The sequence below is a fragment of the Amblyomma maculatum genome, chromosome 4, assembly GCF_055883805.1.
Source record: "Amblyomma maculatum isolate TAMU_Amacu chromosome 4, ASM5588380v1, whole genome shotgun sequence".
Classification (NCBI taxonomy): domain Eukaryota; kingdom Metazoa; phylum Arthropoda; class Arachnida; order Ixodida; family Ixodidae; genus Amblyomma; species Amblyomma maculatum.
In genome coordinates, this window is record NC_139347.1 from 37,406,941 (window position 1) to 37,428,974 (window position 22,034).

Sequence of the window (22,034 nt, forward strand, 5' to 3'; positions counted from 1 at the left end):
AAGCAAACTCGCGATCGTCTCTCATAGTCATTAAAGTAAATAGCAAAGGCACAGACAAAAAAAAAACCTGCACATTACAAAACTCTAGGTACTGTACCTGGATACGGATGACGCTGCGCGGATCGACGAGGGGCCCATGCACGACTCGTAGAACAGTTTGTAACCGCTACGCCTCGGCTGTCAAAATACGCTTCTTGGCTTCGCTAACAGACACCGCCAGGGACAGAAGAGAGGTCCAAGCACAGCACACTAAGTTACAACATGAAAAGCGCGGACAGAACGGCGGATGCTGACTGACGGACTTGAAGCGAACCAAAGCGAATGGATGGAGCGAACAAAATATGGCTGCCAGCGCCAGATCAGCGGGCCGCTCATGGTTGCCAGACTTACTTTTGTAAACCCTCTATTGCACTTGATACGACATGCTGCTAGCAAGGCGTTGTCAGGGCTACCTTCAATTAACTGAGAGCCTGGTAGGATGCAAACGTGCACTTCTATTTTCAATACAAAGAGGGACTTAACATGGTGTGCATCATGGCATATTCAATTACTAGCATAAACTGCATTTTGGTTGCCGTCATAATGTGGCTGGTCATACTGTGTGCAAAGTGGATTTCTGCTGCAGCAGCTTCATTGTGACTCTTCGTCAATATTTCTGTGGTTTTAGTTTCCGACTATTTGGTTAAATGTCGGAGCGGCATCATTTTTGTACTCCTGAACTGGCATGAGCTGAGTGATGCCTTCGTGTTGAATATGGTAATGATTCTACCCAGATGTACCAAAAGTCATTGAACTCACATTTGTTTGCTAGTGGAGGTTCTATACTAGGGAAGATTAAGGGACCAAAACTGCGTTATAAATTGGCCTAGATAGATGAAATTGCTACTCGAGGATGTCCTGTAGAAATTTCACACATGCACACACAAAAAGACCTGTTTTGAAAAAACAGCATACACATCATCTTTTCGCAACTTGTACTGTTCTGTATGATGATAGCAGTTTTGTCACTAGCAAAATGATTAGCTGCACTTGAAATTTCTCTAAGTAGTAGCTGCACTTGGGATGCGATAAAACAGTTTTGCAGCTTGTAATGGCCTTTACTTTTTCCCCTTTTAGAATGATGCACGATGAATAACAAAGTGAAAAGAAAGTAAGTGTGATCAATGGTTGCATTTGAGTTGGAATTAAATCATGGTGCACGAATTGTTGACATCGCAGATGCAGGTGCTCATGATTCATGTTTTGTAATGCCTCAAATGATAGGTGTCCTTGGAATTTTTTGAAGTAATGGGAAGTTGTTTTAGGTGTGTTGCTAAGATAAAGTCCTCTTTTTCAGGTGCAGGTGCCATACATGGAAGCAAGCGGTCCAGAAAAATAAGTGCTTGTGAAGATGAAGACAGCCGGCGTGAGTATTTCTGATCATGGAAGACAGTTGGGCTAGTTGGTGTGTATTCGTTAATGACTGCGACATTGCAAATTGCAGTCATGACTTGCACTGCATGACATTGCACTAGCGTGCTGCCCCGTCGGTACCTTTTGTTGCTGTCCTTTGTGTTTTTCCAACTAGCGTGCTGTCCCGCCGGTACCTTTTGTCGCTGTCCTTCGTGTTTTTCCACGCTAGTTGCAATGTCGCAGTCAATAACGAGTATTTCCGATTGACTGGATATACTTGTAGATTGCATGCAGGCTTATAGGTTGCAAAAGATGCTGCTTTGGCAGTTTCGGCCTTCTCCAGCTGCAAGCCTATATTGAATACCATTTCCATACCTTGCTATGCACACTGTGCCTTGCTTGAATTTTTTTTTTATTCTTAAAGTACGGTGAAGCATGTGGAAGCTGTTATAACATGAGATCTCACTCTATATCATATGTTTTGAATAACTTGCGGACACTGAAATTGGCCATTCAATCAGGTCGAGATGATAGTGACTTTGGCACATCTTTTGGGAACATGTGAGTGGGACCCTCCAGATCGCTATAATTGAGAGCTTTTTCCATTATTGTCTGCAGGTAATGATATGAGGTTTAATTAGAAAATCTCCATATCCCTTTAGAGCCCCCCCCCCCCCCTCTCTTTCTGTCCCTTTCTTTTTCTCTCTGTCTCTTTTTTATTTTCACTGAGGACTGAGAAAGTGTAGCTGCTTTGGGTCCCCCATTTTGCTTGTTTATTATGGTGTGCATTATTGCCTCCAAACTGATCCTTTGGAGACACCTTTTTAGTCCACCCAAATATCATTCCGCATTTTGCCATATCCACGTCATCTGCCCATAAGCCGATTTTAATCTAGAAGCCAGTGCTGGCACTCGTGGGGTTGGAGTGCCTGCTGCAAGAAAGCAGTCAAGCGTTAAGTCTTCTCTACTGGCTGGCACACACTGCTGACTAAGTTGAGGGTTCTGTCAAGTAGCTTGCAGGATCATGCTAGCTCGCAGTTATGGGACACAAGATTACTAGTACAGTCGAGCCCACTTATAATGGCCGTAGTTATAATAAACGCTTGCTTAGTACAAATGAAGGTGGTACTACCATGAAACAATGTACAGGGCAGTGGCTGGTGCAACAAACAACTGTGACCGCACGGCTCACTTGCACTGAGTGAGCCGATCCCACATTTTAAAACTATAATTTCTTGCACAAATGGAGGGTGACAATTGTATGTAATTATCCATGACACCTTTTGCCCCCTCTTTAAGGAAAGGATGTCACCACACATGCAAAAAAAAGTTATGGAATTGTTGTCAAAACTTCCCTCTGAGTGTTGCTGTCATAAGCGCATGCTCTGAAAGGCAGTGCCTAGCACTGGTGGAAAGCTCAGTAAGCTTCGCAGTGCCGTTCCCGTGCACAAGCATGGGCAGCAGTCACCAGCGGCTGTCGTTTTTCATCCGGAAGGCTCGCAAAACTCCGTGCTTTGGGCTCTATGTTCTCGTACACTACAAGTGCAACGCATAAGCATGGATGGCAGACTGTGTTTTTTTTTTATTTGTGTGGCAAGTTTGATGAGTGTGTCACTAAGCATAAATTTAGAAATGACATGTGGATGACTGGCGATTTGCTCGTGAAGTGGCTTGAGAGAAACAGGAAGCGTTTGTTCGTTCTTGACCACCCTGGGGCACAGCACGTGCTACTTTCCCTGACTGCAATGACTGTGCTTTTTTGCCAAACAACATGATGAGCCAGGCCAGCTTTGACACGGGCATAATTCATGTTGCTGTGAGGCGTTCATTCGGCCGCACGCCGCCTGCACACGCTGACAAACCAATTGACCAACCAAGTGATGACGTCCAAGTTCGAATCTTGGTTCCTTGTCATGGAGTGATATGGTCGCATGGCTGGATCTGAGTACTTCAAATAATTTTTTTGTAATGCAAAGTGTATGGACCCAGGAACATTGGAGGGTGTTGTCGACCACCCATATTATTAGTAGTATGTGGATTTGTAGCAGCACTTCATTGGTGTGCTGCTGGCCCGACGTGAATTCACCTGTGACGACTGCTGTGGTGCGGAATATGGCTCCGACATTGGAGAGACATTGGACATACAGTCGAGCCCACTTATAACGGCCACTTAAGACGAACTTTCGCTTATAACGAACGAGACCGGAGCGACCGCCAAAATATACATTACTTCAATGGCACAAGATCGCACGTATAACGAACGTCCATGAGCGCTGCCGATCGGTTACAGCGAACGGACGGCGTAAACCCGGCGCCCCGATACGAGATAACGATGGGCTCCCATCCCTTTTGGTCTGTTTTCGCAATCCTCCTCGCAAGCGAGCTACCCTTTGCTCACCGACGCGCGCTGCCTACGAGTGTCGGCGCGTGGTGTGGCCTCCGAGCGAGGCCACGCTGCCGCCCCTCCTCGCAACTCCGCTCCCCTCTCCTCTCGCCATTCCCTCGTCTTCGCCTGTCTCCACGGCGCCGGCCGCCGGCATAGTCTTCGAAGTTTCGTCATTTCGTTTCCTGGCTGTTCCATTGAGCGGCCGTGCCAGGGGCGCCAGGAGGCAGGCCTCTCCATACGCTAGTTACGCTAGCGGTTGTACTGTTTGCACGGGCAGACTGAATGTGCAGCGGCGCGCATTCAGTACGGCGGTGATGGTTCGTGGCCTCCGAGATTTGCGGAGGTAATCTCGGAGGCTATGGGCGGTTGAAAGCAACTACGGTAGGAACCAACAGGTGGCAGCACTGACGCTCAGGGATGCCTCTCATTGGTCTCCCCGCTGCATACCATGCCCCGCTGTGTGTCCGTTCCATTCCGTTCCATACTTGCCTCGCGTGATTATCGCACGTGCGCACGTGCTCCGTCAGTTGCGGCGCTTTGTTGTCATTTTCGTGTGTGTGGTGCGAGCGCTTCGTCTGTCGGGCCTGAGTCGTATAATTCGGGATGGCGGACGGGAATTGCCTGCCTCCAGCGGTCACGAAACGAAAAGCGCTGGACATGGCAACGAAGCGAGCAATTGTGACGGAACTGTCTCAAGGTGCTAAAAATTGTGAGCTGGTGAAGAAGTACAACGTGTCGAAATCAACCATCTCGACAATTCTGAAGAATAAGGAAAAGATCGCCAGCTCCGACGCCAACACAGCGGACAGAAAGTGCCTGCGGAAGGCCACCTATGCGGACGTAGAGGATGCGCTGCTGAAGTGGTTCGTCGACGCACGGGCTCGCAACATTCCGATAAGTGGACCAATGATGCTGGGCAAAGCCAAAGACTTCGCATTCCTACTAGATTTTCCCGACTTCTGCTCAGGCAATGGCTGGCTACATCGGTTCAAAGTGCGGCATGAGATTGTTTTTAAATCGATTGTCGGTGAGGCGCGTTCGGTAAGTGACCAGGACGTTGCCAATTGGCTTGCAACAAACCGAGCCATTATTGCAAGCTACACGGAGCAGGATGTGTATAACGCAGATGAAACTGCATTATTTTATCAGATGCTTCCAGACAAGACGCACTCCATGAAAGGGGAGTCATGCGCTGGCGGTAAACACAGTAAAGTGCGCGTTACAGTTCTTCTGTGCACTAATATGAATGGCAGCGACCGGCGCATGCCGTTTGTAATCGGAAAATCCAAGAAGCCACGTTACTTTCGTAACCATGTACCCGTGCGCTACAGGCACAATACTAAGTCCTGGATGACACGGGATTTATTCGCAGAGTGGCTGGGCGAGTTTGACCGTGATATGCAGAGGCAAAACAGGCGCGTGCTACTGTTGCTCGACAATTGCTCAGCGCACCACGTGCAAACGTCTCTGACGGCAGTGACTGTACTTTTCCTGCCGCCCAATACCACTTCTAAAGTGCAGCCTCTTGATTTGGGCATAATACGCTCCTTTAAGGCATCGTATAGGCGCCGCATTGTGCAGCGCTTGCTCATCGCCGTTGACCGTCCGGCCGCTAACTTGCCGCTCCGAGTTGCATTGTATTCAGCTTGAGATGGTGAAGGCGGCCTGAGCGGAGGTGACGACCGCTTGCGTGCGAAACTGTTTCCGCAAGGCCGGCTTCGTCGATGCAGTACCGGACGTCGGGCCTGATGCCTCCGATGATGATGATTCCGGCGGCGATTTGTGGCAGCGCATCGTCGACTCCGACATGGGAGGCCCTGGCATTGGTTGGCAGGATTTTATTTCTGCGGATGAAGACGCGGATATTGCGGAACCGTGCACGGACGAAGGCATCGTTTCTGAAGTGCGGGCCGAGAGCGACGCGGAAGAATCAGATGAAGATAAAACGTCTGAGCCAGCACCCGTAAGCACATCTGTAGCAATGGGCTATATAGAGGGCCTCAGACAACTTGTCTATGCCAAGGGACTCGGCGAAGAGCACGCTAGTGCTTTAAATAGACTAGAGACCGCCCTCATCGCATCTGCACTGCAGAAGCAGAACGAGCATCACAGACTTTTTGCTAAGAAATAAATTTCGTGTTTTGACCGCCAACTTTTTTTTCTCTCTTTTTTAGTTTGTGGTCCAGTTACTCTGAACTTCGGGATATAACGAACGGACGCCGCGTGATGCTCAGGTTCGTTATAAGCGGGCTCGACTGTACTAATAATAGAACGCCAAGTATGAACACTCCTCCGTTTTCAGCAATCTGATGAAGGTGATGATAGGGGAAATCTAATGATACTAGGACCGGCTGCTGGGACTGCTTCCATCGGCATTTGTTTTTTCGAGTCCCTAAAGTGGCTTATGAGCAGCAGCACTTTTGGTGAGGACCGTGGGGCTCTGCCGGAGAGCTTGGCGAGCGCCACTTTAGTTTGCAGTTTGGATACAATGGCGTGCATAACATACTTACTTTGTCAGACTTTCCTGGCTGTACTGTGTGGAGTCCACATACCATATTTACTCAAATGTAACGCGACCGCGAATGTAACGCAAGGGGCGACTTTGTATATTGCTCAATGGGAAAAAAATAAAACCACGAATGTAATGAGAGATAAATGCTGGAAAAAGTGGACTGCAGGTGCGCACAGCACCACCTGTCATTTGGCAGGCCAACTCATCAATCTGGATCCTGTGGCAACATTTTGCAGCGTTGTATGTTGAGCATGCTTTTCAAAACTTCACTTCGGACTGGCCTTAATTGGGATTACAAGGGCCCTTGTGACCGCAGCATAATGCACCCTTTGGTGTGCCTTTGCAGTGATGAGTGCTTAATTTACATTATAGTGGAGTAGGAGGAACTGGGCTGCATGAGAGATATGGTTTTGTGGTGCTCTTATATGAGTAGTGGGGCAGAACAAGAGCATATATTTTCGATAATCACCAAGGAGTGAGTCGAGCCAGAGTCCTTCATTTGAACGACTGTTTGCACTTTGGTTTCCCACTTGTCAATCAGGCTGTGCATATGTGGGCCGAAGGCGTGGCAGAGTGCCTTCCATATCATTTTCGTTTTTACCCTTCACCCCTTAATGCTCTGTCCTTGTGATTGCTTTTGTTGCTGGCACTGCTGCGATGTCGCTTGTGGGAACTACAAAACAGGACAGCAGTGGTGTGAAGCATGGAAAGAGGGAGGAGGAAGGGAGAGGGTTATACATGTTCTCTTACACTTGTCGTCAAGTTTTGTTTTGGCGAGCAATTGCTACAAGTGCAAGGTTAATCTTCTATGTGGTAACATACTCAGTGATCACAAAATTCACCTAGGTAATTACTAGATGGCATGTTCCCACAACAAATTTTTTTTATTACTGAGTCTCATTTTGTTTTTGCCGCGCTTATTTGATTTGAATATTTTTGTGGTCCCAGTGACTTACAATCGACGAGGTTCTACTGTATTTATGGTCAGACTCTCTGTTGTTTCCAGTGTCCTCATCAAAGAGCATTCATCCATCATTGCCTGTGCCACCCATGTCGAAGATCTACAACAGCTCCTACCGAAACAACAAACCAGCCGAAGTAAGAGGCATCTCTGTTTCCATTCGCTGCACTTAGCCAGTTGTAAAACATGTCATACCTCTTGTATGTTAAATAGCATATTCGCAAACACTGAAGTACCTTCCTTACCTGCGAGAAGAAGACCATGTATTATCGAGAACAAATGTCTCCGAGACAGATGAAAAGCTTCTTAGGCGCATAGGTTCTACGTCTATAAATGACCACTTGACTTCGTTGGCACACGTTAGAGCCTGTGAAAGTTAATTTCACTTCCACAAATTTGCTCAGGCCAATATGTAGTATATCAGGGATCATGTGTTGGGCTTGTGTTTACATGATGTCAGGCTCGTACCTTTTTTTCATGCGGGTGGATATCACCATGCACTCGTCATCCGAAATTAATTCATGTGCTTAAATTTACATGAAACAAGTACTGAAGCCTGAGATAATCAAATTATATGTTGTGAAAACGATTATTTCATAGTTGTTTTCTACTTTAGTTTTTTATGGGGGGGCTTATTTGCCAACTTTTCCCCACCTCATAGCCTTAGTGCAGCCTTTTAGCTACTGTTGCTGCTTATGTTCTCAAAAATAGGCCATGAGCCTTTCCTTCTGTGAGCACAAATTGCTATGTGAACTGGTCAGAATGAACCAGAATCTTTGAATTCCAGCACCTATTGCCATCGCGGCAGCTGATTTTGGCTCACTGTTCAAGGCATAGGGCTATATCGCACTAGTGGGATGCGTTGCATTCCCATGCTCTCAAATAATTGCAGAGAATGGTGCTCTGGTTAATTTCCACTTAGCTGCACTTCTGTATATGCTACTCTCGAATGGGCTGGCTAGGTACAAGTGGCAAGTGTTTCATGGCTGGATAGTGTCATTGGAAATGCCGCACTGCTCAGTCTGGACTGCAGCTGCTGCTGTTGTCTGTGCCTTCACTCACTGAGTCAAAAAAGTTGTCCTAGATTGAGGACACAACAGCACTTGACTAAACACTAGTTTAATATGCTTTCCTAATGTCATGTACATCAGATTGCTCTTTCGTAAAGTTTTGAATTTACTCCTCACTACTTAATTCCGCTTGCTGTTATTCTTGCCTGACTTTTCTCTCTCTGCAATTTGAGGCATTCATTTGTTAGATGACACAGAGGGGAAGCCTCGGGGTTTTTGCTTGTGGTGCCATTGTCGGTACCTAACAGAGAGCTGCACAAGTTATTGACTGTGACCTGAATTTCACGCATAGGCTGCTACATTTTACCGTAGACATGCATGAAACTGGGTTTAAAGCCAGCCACGTGAAGCTTGCGGTGGGTACTTGTGTGATTGAATTTTTAACGAGCAGCTATATAAGTCATATCAGTATAGAAAGCTGCAAGGTTGCGTGCGTTGTCTTAATTATGGAAACAGAAAGACACCAGTTAGAACTATCAACTGAAAGCACATTTATGTTTTAATGCCACGAATGTGGAGAGGGAAAAAGGCAATAAAGCAGAAGTTTTAAGAGATGCATTTTATCCTGGATATATCTAACTTGAAGGAGATCGTGAAATAGTTTGGCATATTGATTCGGTATATGAAATTTGCCAACTGATGAGCTTCTCTGTAACCTATAAATGTGACCATCTTGTATGCTGCTGGCGATTCTACGGAGACCCTAGAGTCACTGAAAAATTTTTCAGTTCAAGCAACTAGTGCAACCACGCATGTGTCAGATACCTGGCAGGCGCAGGTCAGAGTATATGGAGCTCGCACTGCCTATGCCTTGTGCCCACCATTTCTGGCATAATGCATGTGCACCCCATTGTGTGACGCCGGTGTCGTTGAAGTTGTGGCTCGCATCAAAGCGGCAGCATACAGTGCTTTGAGAAAAGCCACTGTCGATCATGAGTAGGGTAGTTTTATTACTTGTACACTGTAAACGCAATAACTTAATTAAAAGTAGGGTACAGTTGACTTCCGTGTTGCGTGTTGCCTTCAGCAGCATAGCAGACCTGGTGAGAGCCAGCGCAAGGTTTTGGTCAGCATAGCTTGACTTCACTGCATGACAGCAGTCTCGCGTTTAAAAGCAAGCATGCTAGACTGAAGGTCATTTTCAGGTGGACTCTGATGTTCATGTCATTACCTTGTTTTACAGCGTTACTTCTGCCAGGCCGTGCAGCTGTCTAGGCTCCTTGCTCAATTGCTCAAAAAGAGATAATGGGGGTGCCATTAGGGCATGCACCTTTGCTGCAGAGGCACGGTGTGTTGTTACGGGGTACATACGTTGAACGAGAGTTCACACAGACGTAGCTATACTTTTGTTTAGGATTTTCTAGGGGATATTCTGAGAGTTCAATATAAATAACAGTTTAATATATCCAGGTTTGATATATCAGGGATTGACTTCTTGTTCCCCTTTCTTTTTCTGTAGGAACGGAACTTTGTTGATACTTGGCACAAATTTTGAACCCACGCATTTGTTTACATGCTTTTTTTTTCCTGTGCATTAACACACTCCACAGTGCTTCATAAATGTGTCTTTGACAGCAAGTGCTTCCATGGGCTCTTTTTTGTGTGTATTTTGTTTGTTTCCCACATTGATATTGGACAGAAGTCTTTATTAAGAATCCACAGCCAATGAAAAACACCACCAACTAGCTCAAAAACAAATCCTTCAGAAGTCTTTAGTTGGCCTTTTTATTACAAAAAATGCACAGACTTTTGGCAGAAATTCTGACTGTGTGAAAGCGATGTTGCACAGGTGTTGCACTTCTTTCACCCAGCTCTGTGTAGTCTGCTGAAACGAGACACACAGTTGTTACCAATTAAATCGTTGTACAGTGAGCTGCATCTCAAGTTCTGCGGTGAGATCGTCCACCTTGCATCTGCATCCTCGTTTTCCTCGCTATGCATAACGTTGCTATGCGTCTGTGCCACAAGCAAGACGAGATTTGGTTTGGGGTTGTACCCTCCTCATTAGTGCTCTCGCCCTAACATGCTCCACAGGTGAGGCATAAGGAGGCAGGCCAGGCAAGCCTCTCAATAAGGCTTATACTTTGGCTTACACATTATAACACTGATATCTGAGTAGCAAAGCACACAGACAAGTTCTTAGTAGTAAAATAATGTTCTGAGGAAATGTGGGTAGTAGCGATCAAACAAATGTGCACAGTTTTTTCACATTGATGAAGTATGACACAGCAGGTAAAAAGGACTTCAATATAAATAAGGAGACACTTGGCCATTCTGGAAAAATTGGTACTGAAGATAGGTACACGTTACTCCATAATTTGTTTTGGGTGATGTTTGATGAGCTTTTGTAGGACATAAATGAAATTCTTTATATAGTGGCTTGCATGTTGTGCGCATGTGGCACCTGCATACTACGCATGAAATTACCAGCCATAGGAGTTTGGAACCATAATTTGCCCATTTAGATGCTGTGCAGGATTTTCTTGCACAGTGCTGCTGCTTGCATGTATGCGCAGCTCTTCCGCAAGGACCTGATCAGTGCCATGAAGCTGCCGGACAGTGAGCCCCTGGAGTCTGACGACTACTGGCCCATTTCGGATGGCTGGAAGCAAGAATGGGAACGGGGGGTCCAGGTTCCTGTCAACCCTGGGCACCTGCCAGAACCTGGCGTCAAGTGAGTGATGACTTTGGGCATGTTTGATTTCATTTTTATTTATTTCTTTCTTTCTTGCTTTGCCCCTAAGCCTCTTGCAGCGACGCACACTGAGTGTGGATGTAACGCCTAAATATATATGCCCAGTGTGTGAACGGCAATTATCAGGCTAGTTGGCAGTTGCAGGCCATCGGTTTCTCCTTTCTATGCCGAAAATGAGAGGCGCACTTCCACTCATGACAGGGAGAGTAAAAAGTGCTTATTGATATATAATATCAGAGTCCTTCAATGTTTTTCTGGTCACGAAACTCCTCCGTCACGCTATGGGAGAGGTTCATATACCGCCCGCGCCTGCCGCGCCGCGGCTCCACTGGGCACTGAAGGGCATCGTTCGGCGAGCCAGACGGCGAGCTCTCACTGTCGCGGCCGGCCGGCAAGCGTTGCTGCTGGTAATTTGAGGGCGAATTTCGACGTCTGCTGTTGTGTTGTGTATTGACATCATGTAACTCGTGTGCGTGGCACCATGCCGAACACTTGTTGCGTACCAGGATGCCGTTCCGGCTACAAAGGCGTGACAGAGAAGGTTTCGTTGTTTCGCTTCCCTGCTGACAAGGAGCTGTCGGAAAAACTGAAGCGTGTAATACCTCGGGAAGAAGCTGGTGACTTCAGTTTTGATTCTAAATATGCGTGTGTTTGCGAAAAACGCTTTCACGCTGCGGACATCATTCGGGTCGAGGAATTCGCTGTGAACGCTGTGAATTCGCTGAAAATTTTCTTGGCATCTACTCTGTTGTAAGACACGGGTTATCTGCTCTCTCTATTACATGTTCATTTGCTCCTCTTGACTTAAGCTTGATTCCTCTGTTTGTGACTGCTGTGTGCGTGATCTTCATTTTTGCTGTGTGCATCAAGACGGTAATCCCCTATGTTCTTTGGTCAACGCACAAGAGTATGTAGAACTTTGCCCATGCCTTGCTGCCGATGCAGGCTGTTGTATAGGTTTATTGTTTATCACAGCTCGATGTATAGGTATCGCACATTCACCTGTATGCATAAGCGCTAAGTACTTTGTCCACTGCTGCTTTTGCCACTAGAAGGCGGCTAGCAGTATTGTAAAATAAACATCAGGTTGTGTTTGTTCTTCATTTCATGCAACTCCTTGTTTTGTCTTGTAATTACCACCATCATTTTAATTTCTACTGCTATTTGAAATGTTCCTATTCTACTAATTGAAATGTTCTTAATGTTATCCTCCCATTTGTTAGCCTCCAAGTTTCCGCGTCATAAGTTGGTGCCAGCACTAACTTTCCTCTTCCTTTTGGGGAATGAGTTCAAATGGAGACTACCGGTTAATCATCCTGCAGCTCATTCTTGTTTGGCTAGTTTTATTGTCATGGTCAGGTATCCCTGTCACTATATTTACCTCAATAAAAGCATTGCCAGTGTCCTTCAATGCTCTGGCATCGTGAATCTTTTTTCTATGCCAGTGCATTGAACATTACTCTCATCTCTGTATTAATTGTACTACTATTTTTTGTTTAATTTTATCTTTTATATTTACACTGTTACTCAAGACATATTTTTACTCCGCCTGCATACACGACTCGCCTGGCAGCTTTGATAATTGCTTTATTTCGCTTTGTACTTATGAGGTCTACTACAAGACTATCGCTTCCCTGCATTGCCACGTCCTGTTGCAATAGTTACTACACCTTACTGATTTATTGTGTGCTTTCGCTCTTTGTGAAGCTCATGTCTTCAATATTTCATCGTGTAGTTAGCAAAAATTTTGTTCTACTGTATGCACCATGTTCAAAAAGAATTTTCTGAGAAGTATTTGTGCGCTGTTTGCTGTAAATGTTGAAGAATGCCTGATGACAGCTGTGTAATCATATTTTCCTCTCTTTACATATTAAACACGGCTGTCTGTTAAAATCGACTACTATTGCTTTTTCATAAGTTATTCATATTTTGTTTTCTTATGCCTACTGTGTATAGGTCCATATTTTTGCAGATTGGATGCGATGGTGCAAAAAATATGTAGATAATATTTGTAATTCTTGATAGCTTTATGATGATGTGAGCATTATAAATAAAATTTAGTTTGTGAACTGCATTACAAGGAGCATTAAAAATAGGCTGGGTCAGTGGTAAATTGGCACCTAGGGTTTTGCAAATTAATTAGGCCAATGCGTCTACTGTGGCAATCATAGAATTTTGCGGTGGGAGAAGTACCGACAGTTCCTCTTAGCATCAAAGAAAAATTAGGTTCGGACACACAGACCAGAGATATGGCCCACGACTGATCATGAGCCGCTGACCGTATGCATGAGGTATATGGCATATAGTAACACAGATGCCTTCTAATAACAATGCAGTTACAGCAGCTTAAAAAGGAGCCTAAGTTACAGAAGATGGGGCACAAATGAATACACAACTGAACAAATGCAGATCAGTTATATTGCGGTTTATTGTATTTTATTGAGGTTTATTTTCCTTCCAAAAAAATGAAAGAGGGAAGTTTGGGGTATGAGACATCAGGGTAATAACAGAGGCCTTCAATGGTAATAACTACAGAACTAGTAACAACAATAAGGACTTAGAAGGCATTAGCTGGCAAAACAATTGCAAGAGAGGTATGTAGGGAGGAAAACAAAAGAGAGGTCAATATAGAGGGAAGCGGGTGCTTAGCTGCTGGGATGGCGATCTCCTATTCGAAGGAGGGCAGGGCTGCAGGTAGGTCCAGCAAGGCGGAATTTTGGGCGAGTTGCTAAGTGTTCATCATTTTTTGCACACAGTGTAACAAGAACGGGACACGAGACGAAACACAGAGCGGTTGTCTGTGGCAGTCTTTCGTCTCGTGTCCCGTTCTTGTTGCGCTGTGAGCAAAAAAAAAATTACTGCAGGTAGGTCGTTGCGGGGCTGATTCAGTGTCGAGGACATTGGGGACCAGAGCCTGACGTTGGCTCCCCGCGGGGCCTTGGTGTAACGATGGTAGACATGGTAGGTTCTGATCGGCGTCGCGATCGCTAGCCGATCACATGCTTGCCTGATACACGCTCCCGTCCGCACGCATCGACAAGCCCAAACGCTCTGTCCGACCCTGCGCTTCCACTGCCAGCTACATATACGTGTCTTGAAAGCGGGATTCACGCTTGAGCTGTCAGACCACAGTTAGGAGGTGTTGAATGGGGACTACGGTCATGTTTCTGCGTGTATTTCGCCAACTGCAAGCTAACGGTTACGCGCTTCAAGATTTGAGATCGAAAACGACGATGCGAAAACAGCAGGCAAGCAACTGTCCTCGTAGCGCATATCGTTTCCTTCTCGCAACATCGTCAGCGTTATATCGTCGTCTACAAGGCGTTAGTGAGCCGCATCACGTTCAAAAATGTATAAGGGGGAGTTCAGAATAAACGGGAAGCTGCGCAGTTGTACACAAATCGTCTGCTTCAGAGAAGTATCTGTACGTCGTTGCGTTGTCATTTCCTTCCCTGCACCTTTCTGATGGAAGGTCGTCATAGTGTTGTTAGACTAGATTGGAAGGAAAGCCAAACCGACTCTGAAATTTTCGACTAATCGGGTGCAAATACCTCCCGTGATTTAAAGCCGGCTGGGCCGGGCAGGCGGCTCCGCCGCGGCTCGGTGCCCTTCAGTGCCCAGCGGCGCCTCTAGCGGCCAGTGCTGACCCTATATGAAACTGAGGCGGAAGTTTCGTGACCAGAAAAAAGCATTGAAGGACTCTGATAATATTGACTATCATTGCTAAAAATATTTTCGTTTAGAATTTGTGCAGCACCAGATGTTGACAATTGAAAATTAAAAATTAAAAAAATACGGACTGCAGGCAGGGGCTGCACTTCCCGCGCAAAAGCATCATCCAGTCAACCCTGCTCAGTTGGTCACATTTAAGGCAGAAGCCTTTCTTGACTCCATGCGCGCCATCTCGACCAAAAATCAAACCACTATCCCTTTGATTCCCAGCCGAGCGCGCAAACCACTACTCCACGTTGGGCTCATGAGAAACAGACCGTAATCCTCCTTGTTTGCCTTGGGATGCGACATTTAAAAACCGAAAAATTGCGAAACAGTAAATGTTTTGAAGGTTATATATTCCGGTAGTATGTCTTATAAACTACCCTTCGGTCTTGGTAAGTGTAAAGGGAGAGCAAAGGTTCCATGAATGTTATCCCTTTGCTAGCTATTAGGGGAAGCTGAATTGTTTCTGGTGAGCTTTTTGTGATGTTTATTCATTATGTCTCCCACCACTTTTTAGCAGTTGCGATGCAATATAACTTCAGCTTTTATCATTTGTGGGACTCTAGGAGATCTTGCTGATGCTCAGATGCCCGCAATAGATTGCGTTCAGTTTATTTGTAATGAAGTGAACCAACTCATTTGGGAATGTAAGGAACCTCTAGTGCTCACCTGCAGTAATTTTTTGAAGTTGCCGATATGAAGTGACTATCACTTTCTTTTTTTTTCCATGCAGGGCTATCAAGAAAAAGAGCAAATCGAACGACTTCAAGCTGTGAGTTTTGTTTGCAGTAATAAAGATGGCATGAAGGTTTAGAAAAACTTCTGCTGGCTTTGTTACTGTGCTGAGCCCCCTGTTTTATTTATTTTTTCCTTCCTGGCAGACCTCCTAACAAGTTTCTCCGGCTGTCACATGATGAGTTCTTCTCCAATGATCTCCACGTCCTGACCAATGTCAGCACCCTGGCCGAAAAGACCTGCCGCTATGACCTCGACTGCTTAGATCAGAACTGGCTTCGAGTATTCAATGAGGATCGCAAGTCTTACGGTGAGTATGTTGGCGTTTGGTCCAAGTCCCTTTTCCCAAGCTTTTGATGGGGTTTCTAAAAGCACGGCCACAGGTCTGTGCTCAGAGGCAACATCACTCGGCTAGCATTGACCACACCTGTGGTTGTGTAGAACAGCACATTGAGAAATAGCGCAAGAAAACTGTTTATTAGGACCTCCTAATTGGATGCCCTTTCTTAGTCACGCATGTGCAGCAGACTAGCACAAGACAGGCTAATGCCACCTGTAGTGACGTTGATGCCACAGTGGACCTTGCTGCGACTGTGTCTGGTGGCCCCAGCGTTCATTGTCACGCTGCCCCACAGACAAGAATGGGAAGGTGGTGTTGTCCGAGACAGCCCCGAGAAGTGTGAACAGCAGATCGAATGCTTCGCAATAGACCCAGTTCAGGCCGTTTGGCTGGCGTTGGCGTCATCGGAGGTAGGCGTGAGCATCCGATTACCAATAGTTTTGCTTTGGGAGGGGGCGTGAGCATCCGGTTACCAATAGTTTTGCTTTGGGAGGGGGCATTCGATACCTTGCTTTGCCACTGGAGCGCCACGTTCATGCTTTCCACCGATCGCATCTGATGCAGCAGTTTCTCATGCGGCAGCGGTTGTCGCCCGTGCAAGTAAAGCGCCTAGGCACTCAAAGCTCTATGATAGTGCTCTCATCTCGCTTCCTTCACCCCCGTGTTATCGGTGTCTGGTAACGAACGTCTGGGGTGCACATACCCCGGCGCTCATGGCCGCTCCGGTGAACAAATCATTTTAAAATTAGTATCCTCAAATCCGTCGACATTGTTTCCATACTGCTGGGCATTTTTTAAGAACCTGAAATCCAATCCTGCTTGCATGTTATACACTTAGCGGGCAAGAAGTTGTATCCGCAACAATTGCCAATTCTTGTGTAAGGGTCTTATTGAACTGGCCGTAACTACCAGTGCTTCACTATTATGCAATATGATTTTAATGATTTTGAAAGCTGAAGTAGAGGAGAATAGGTGGGCAAAGTATAAAAAAAAATCGTTTTTTTTTTTATTGTCCTCAGAAATTTTATTGTTCGCTTTTTTTTTAAAAATAATTAGTGCGATCATTCCCTGCTTTGAAATATTGTATAAATAGGAGCTTTAGCAGTTTGATAGATAAGTATGCTAAGAACATAGCTTGGAGATTATTGCTGCTCTGCCGTAAACCTCTTTTGAGATAAAGGCCTGCAAAGTAGATAACATTTTCTTTCCTGGGCCGATTTTGAGAAATTTTATAAAAACATCTCTACTACCCAGAAAAGCGAAAATTAACTGAATACAAGTAAAAACATGTAAATATTTAGTCAGACAATTTTCAGCTACCTAACTTTTATATACTTTGTTTGACTCATAACCAAAATTGGCCAAAAGAGCAAAGAAGATAAGCACGACGCTCCACCTCTTTGTCATATTAATTCCCTGTGCCTCGGAAATATTTTGGCAGCAAAACCAATTGCAGATCTCTTCTTTCCAGTCATCAGGCAACAGCACATAAAAGTTTGAAATAAATATAAAAAGACAGCCAGCCATGCTTTGTTTGATCTTACGTGGAAACACCCTGTTGAGGTCTGCTTGTGTTGGAATGCTCATTTCTGTTTCCTTCTCCTGTCATAAAGGTCTGGAGCCCTTGCCTGAGCTAACCATGGAATTGATGCTGGAAGATTTTGAGACCCAGGTAAGGCATGAATTTTGTTTTTGGGGCAGTTAATTTTTGTAGATACCTGGCTGCAGCTCTTGGTGTACAACTGATTAGTGTAATCCAGACTGCTAGCTGGAGATGGAGAAACTTGACTACATTTACTTGCAGCAGTTTTTATAATAGGAAAAAGCTAAGTATGCACTCCATCCGTGAGGAGTGCATACTAAGCCTCTGTTTTGTACACCTTGAACTTAATGCTTTGCTTTTTTTTTTTTTTCCTTTGTGTCAGTTCATGAATCGCTTGATAAGACTTTGCTTGGAATATTATATAAGAGTTTGCAGCTATTTTCTTGCTGCTGTAGTGGTGCAGTAGTGGAAGTTTTACATGTGCACTCTCCTTGCATTTTTTTTTTTCAGTGTTTTGACAAGCTTCAGGCAGAAATCCGGACGGAGCAAGGGTTGGGCATTGAGTATGATGAAGACGTGGTGTGTGATGTCTGCCGTTCGGTATGTTGCACTGCTTGGTCCTCATCTGTGTGCCTTCTTCCCATTGCTCTTGTTGGTGTTGGTATTACCTGTAAGGCTGGTTACATGGAAAAGAAAACTATGCATTGTATGTATGACTTTGTGCTGTATTTCATGCAGTGGCCTGATACCTTGTGTAGAAAAGCTAGCGCAAATACTTCTCTCGAGCAAGCCGAGAAGTGCCAATGTAAAGGCTCGGCTTGTCTAGAGGCCTTCCATGTTTTGAGACACAATTGCTGACCAAAAAAAGCACTTTTCAGTTGAAGAACCGTCTTTATAGTATTTTTCGCGTCTGTGTTCGTCTGAAAAATCGCACTTTTGGACCCTACGCTGTCTGGAATACCAGTTGCGAAAATTTCAAACTTATGGGATTTTAGATGGTTCCTGAACGAAGTCCAAAATATTTTGCAAGGCCTACTTACCGAAGTCCAAAAAATTGGTCGGCTACTGAATTCGGTTGTGTTTGAGCCAGAATCATGCTTTCGTCATGCTCGCACCACCACGCATTGGCAATGCCAGGCTGCGACACAGCCACGGGCTATGCTGCAAACGCGTTGCCGTGCACACTCGAGCCGTGTAAAACGAGAACGGAGTTGCACAGGGTCAATGGCAGTTGCAAAGACTGAGACTGGAATTCTACGGTGCCCATGTGAAGCGTGCAGATGTGAGTGTCTCTAATTGTATCCCTGTATTACTCTCCCTCCCCCATCTGCTCCACCTCCAGGCAGCAGTGTCTAATCTGCCACAGATAATTTTTTTTTCCATGCAGTTGTGCTCTTTGTTCTGGGCAAAGTGTTCTAAGGCTCCTTTAATGACCATGAAGAGCGCACCATTAGTTGAAGTGGCAACAATGGGCAGAAAGTAGCGACATTTATCCAGGCCAGTCTATTTGAGGGCCTCCATTTAAATGATGTGGCAAAGGTCTAACTGGTTGTGAGAACAAGGCCCGTTTATGCCTAGGTTGGGCTGAGAAAATGAACTCTTATGTGAAAAAAGAAAGAAAAAAGATCACCACATTACTGCTGTCATCCGTTTCCAAACTGAAAAATGTAAACTTTTGTGCTCCAAACAGTCCATGTCGAAATATCATTAGTCAAACTTTCATATTCGTATGAGGTGCATGAATGTTCCTTTGTAAAGCAAAATATTGCAGAAGCCTGAACTATTGTTTGCAAAGTCGATCAACTGCTACAGTTAAACCTGGTTATAACGAAATTGTAAAATGTCCATTTTGTTTGTTACATCCAGGTTATCGTTATATGCAGTTGTTGCGTGCAGACTCAAAAGGACAATGGACAGTGAAAACCAGATTAAAAATTGATTGTAAGGGAAACCACCTTGAAAGTATTTACAGTAAATCAGAATGATTTGAAGTTACATTTTATTGATTGTTTCGCGATCTCGCTGAGGGTGTGGCGCAACTGCTGCAGCAGCCTCCGTCTTCCGCCGCAGCTTGCATGACATGGCTACGAGGGAGCGGCGGAAGTGGAGTGGCGGAGGAGTCGGTCTATGTGAGGGTAGCACGTTTCACAGCCGCCGAGCAAGGAAGTGCCTGCGTCTTAGTACAGGTTGTCACTGCCCACTGCCGTTTCTCCAGGAACCAACTCTTTTGCGTCGCGTTGCTGGCGCTCTCCGCTGTTCCCTCTACCGACATGATGAAAGAGTTTGCAAGCAACCAGTGCTGTTGATAGACACACACTGTTTGCCCCCATTTCTTTCTTTCTTTATTTTTTTTTTTTGTTCTGTTATTTTTTGCTGCTTTTGAGCATGAACAATTGTAGTGCCAGGTTCCAAAAGCAAAAGCAACTTAGACTTGTGTTTGCCACATAGATGTGCAGTAGGGGCTGAAACACGGTGTGTTGTATCAACTGCACTCGCTGGTTGTGATTGTAACTGTTCCTCTCATGTCAGTTCATGTTTCGTCGTCATGAAAGCTCCTGGGTTCTGTCAAACTTCCAGTAGTTCGGTATTAGCTAAGAAACAGTCAGCACTGAGTTTGTTATGTAAAGGTCCACTGTCATTTCTGGCATCAAGTTTTCAAATACATGAGCTTAATGGGGCTTTGAAAAACGTGGGGAATTGAAAAACTTAGTAATATTGGGGAATTTGCGACATGGAGGTTCGTTACGTAGTGGTTTAACTGTATAATGTAATTATAACAGCTTTTCTCATTCACTTTTTCATATGGTATCGAACTTCGTCTGCACTTAATGTACATCTAAACATGGTACACTGGAAAGGAAAAAAAAAAATGCGTAAAAATTACATCTACATCAGTGTAGCTCAGCCATGTTTGTAAAGCGAGGTTCACTTTTGGTGGCTCAGAGCTGGACAAAAAAAAAAAAAATGATTCGGTTATTCACCGATATTGGTTCACTTGTATTGCAAAGGGGGAATTTTCCGTCTGTTAACAGTTATAAACCACTTGAATTAAATTTATGTCAAAGGCTGTTTACCACACAGATGAATGCCATATGGCGTTGCATATTTACCAACGCCTAGTACAGTATAGCTTCAATGACGCAATCATATTAATTAAAATAATAATATTTCTTGGGCCGAGTGCATTGTTTGCAATGTGCAGCATTTAGGGCATTTCTTCCAAAAACTCCCCCGCTCTCTACAGATGATATGAATGCACAATCTGCGACCGAACCCTCATGCATTGAGTAGTGGCGCATGGCTCGTGCATTCCCATTGTTGCAGCCACCAATAGCACGGTACATACTACGCACATTTAGTGAGTGGTGGTGTGTGGCCATTAATGCTGTAAGCCATAAACAGATCTGTGTGAGAATTCATATCACATGCTTCTGTATGCAAATTTTGTACTTTTTGAATGATGTGAATATTTTTCTTGACCCCCCATAAGACTTGTATCGAGATTCCACTGTACATCACAAAAAAGTAAGAAACAACTAAGCTCCGCTTTTAAGGGTGTGATGCGACAGCTTTAATGGCTCCCACCTGCAGCTCCTCTTGTGGATCCCGATTACACTGCCATGTGAATAAAAACAAAATAAAAAACAATGTGCTTGCTATCCTACCCCTTTAAAGCACTGCTGATGCATTTTTAACAAAGTGCCATGGAAACATAAGGTTATGTAACCCTCTTTTCTTTTTTAATACATTTTCCTTTTTTTTTTTTTTTTTCTGCAGCCAGACTCTGAGGAAGGCAACGAAATGGTTTTCTGCGACCAGTGTGACCTGTGTGTGCATCAGGCGTGCTATGGCATTCAACGGATCCCGGAAGGGTCCTGGGTGTGCCGTACCTGTGCCTTGGGCATTCGGCCACCCTGCGTGCTGTGCCCTGCCCGGGGAGGAGCCATGAAGAGCACAAGGTCCGTGTATAGGGTCCTGTGTTTTCCTGTTCATATATATCCAATGTCAGAAGCCTGAGGCGCTCAAGTTGCCAAAGGAAAAAATTGGCAGAGGCAGCTTACGCATGAAAACGCGAAAGCATTGCATTACTTAGTGAAGCGGCGAGTCATGTTAAATTGCATAGTGAGTCATGACTATGCTTAGTGTTTTTAGAAACCTTACACCTTACATTATATTGCTTCTTAAAGTGCTGAACAGCCAATTAGTGCCTGACCATGTCATCTGCCAGCTACCATCTGCTAAAGGAATGTTCGTTTTTTTAGTTTTTTAAGAGATGCCAAGCCCCACCCCCTGCTGAGGCTTCTAATGGTTTCACATTAATTAATTCAACTGATGGTGACAGGTGTCTGCTGTCAGATAAGTTCTTACTGCACTGTGAATAATGCCAGGTTTCACTCGTAGTGGGGCTCCCAACCCATTAGGTTTAATCGATCGTGGCTGGTGGCCACAATCCATTCTGCTGAAAAGCTGTTGTCTGTGTGTCTTCTTGACACAGGCACCTTCATTTTTGCAATCCATGTCACTAGCCAGATGTCACCTGTCAGACGTCACCTGCCAGAGGCATGCTTCTGATTTTCATGCCATGAATGCTGGGCACTGCAACAGCTAGCTTCTATGCTCATTGGATATACTGTACAAATGCGTGTATAGGCTGCACCTGTGTATAGGCCGCACCCAAACTTT

General features: G+C 45.0%; 1 protein-coding gene across 1 annotated transcript in view; it reads left to right on the forward strand.

Annotated features, from left to right (window-relative positions):
• The window catches only part of rno (PHD finger protein rhinoceros), a 48,278-nt gene that overhangs the window by 3,702 nt on the left and 22,542 nt on the right, over positions 1 to 22,034 (forward strand). The window contains exons 3-10 of the mRNA XM_084601113.1: positions 1,337 to 1,405; positions 7,297 to 7,388; positions 10,838 to 10,995; positions 15,467 to 15,505; positions 15,615 to 15,778; positions 17,422 to 17,480; positions 17,862 to 17,951; positions 21,129 to 21,310. Coding sequence (XP_084457239.1) covers positions 1,337 to 1,405; positions 7,297 to 7,388; positions 10,838 to 10,995; positions 15,467 to 15,505; positions 15,615 to 15,778; positions 17,422 to 17,480; positions 17,862 to 17,951; positions 21,129 to 21,310 — 853 coding nt within the window. The remainder of the gene's footprint in view (positions 1 to 1,336; positions 1,406 to 7,296; positions 7,389 to 10,837; positions 10,996 to 15,466; positions 15,506 to 15,614; positions 15,779 to 17,421; positions 17,481 to 17,861; positions 17,952 to 21,128; positions 21,311 to 22,034) is intronic.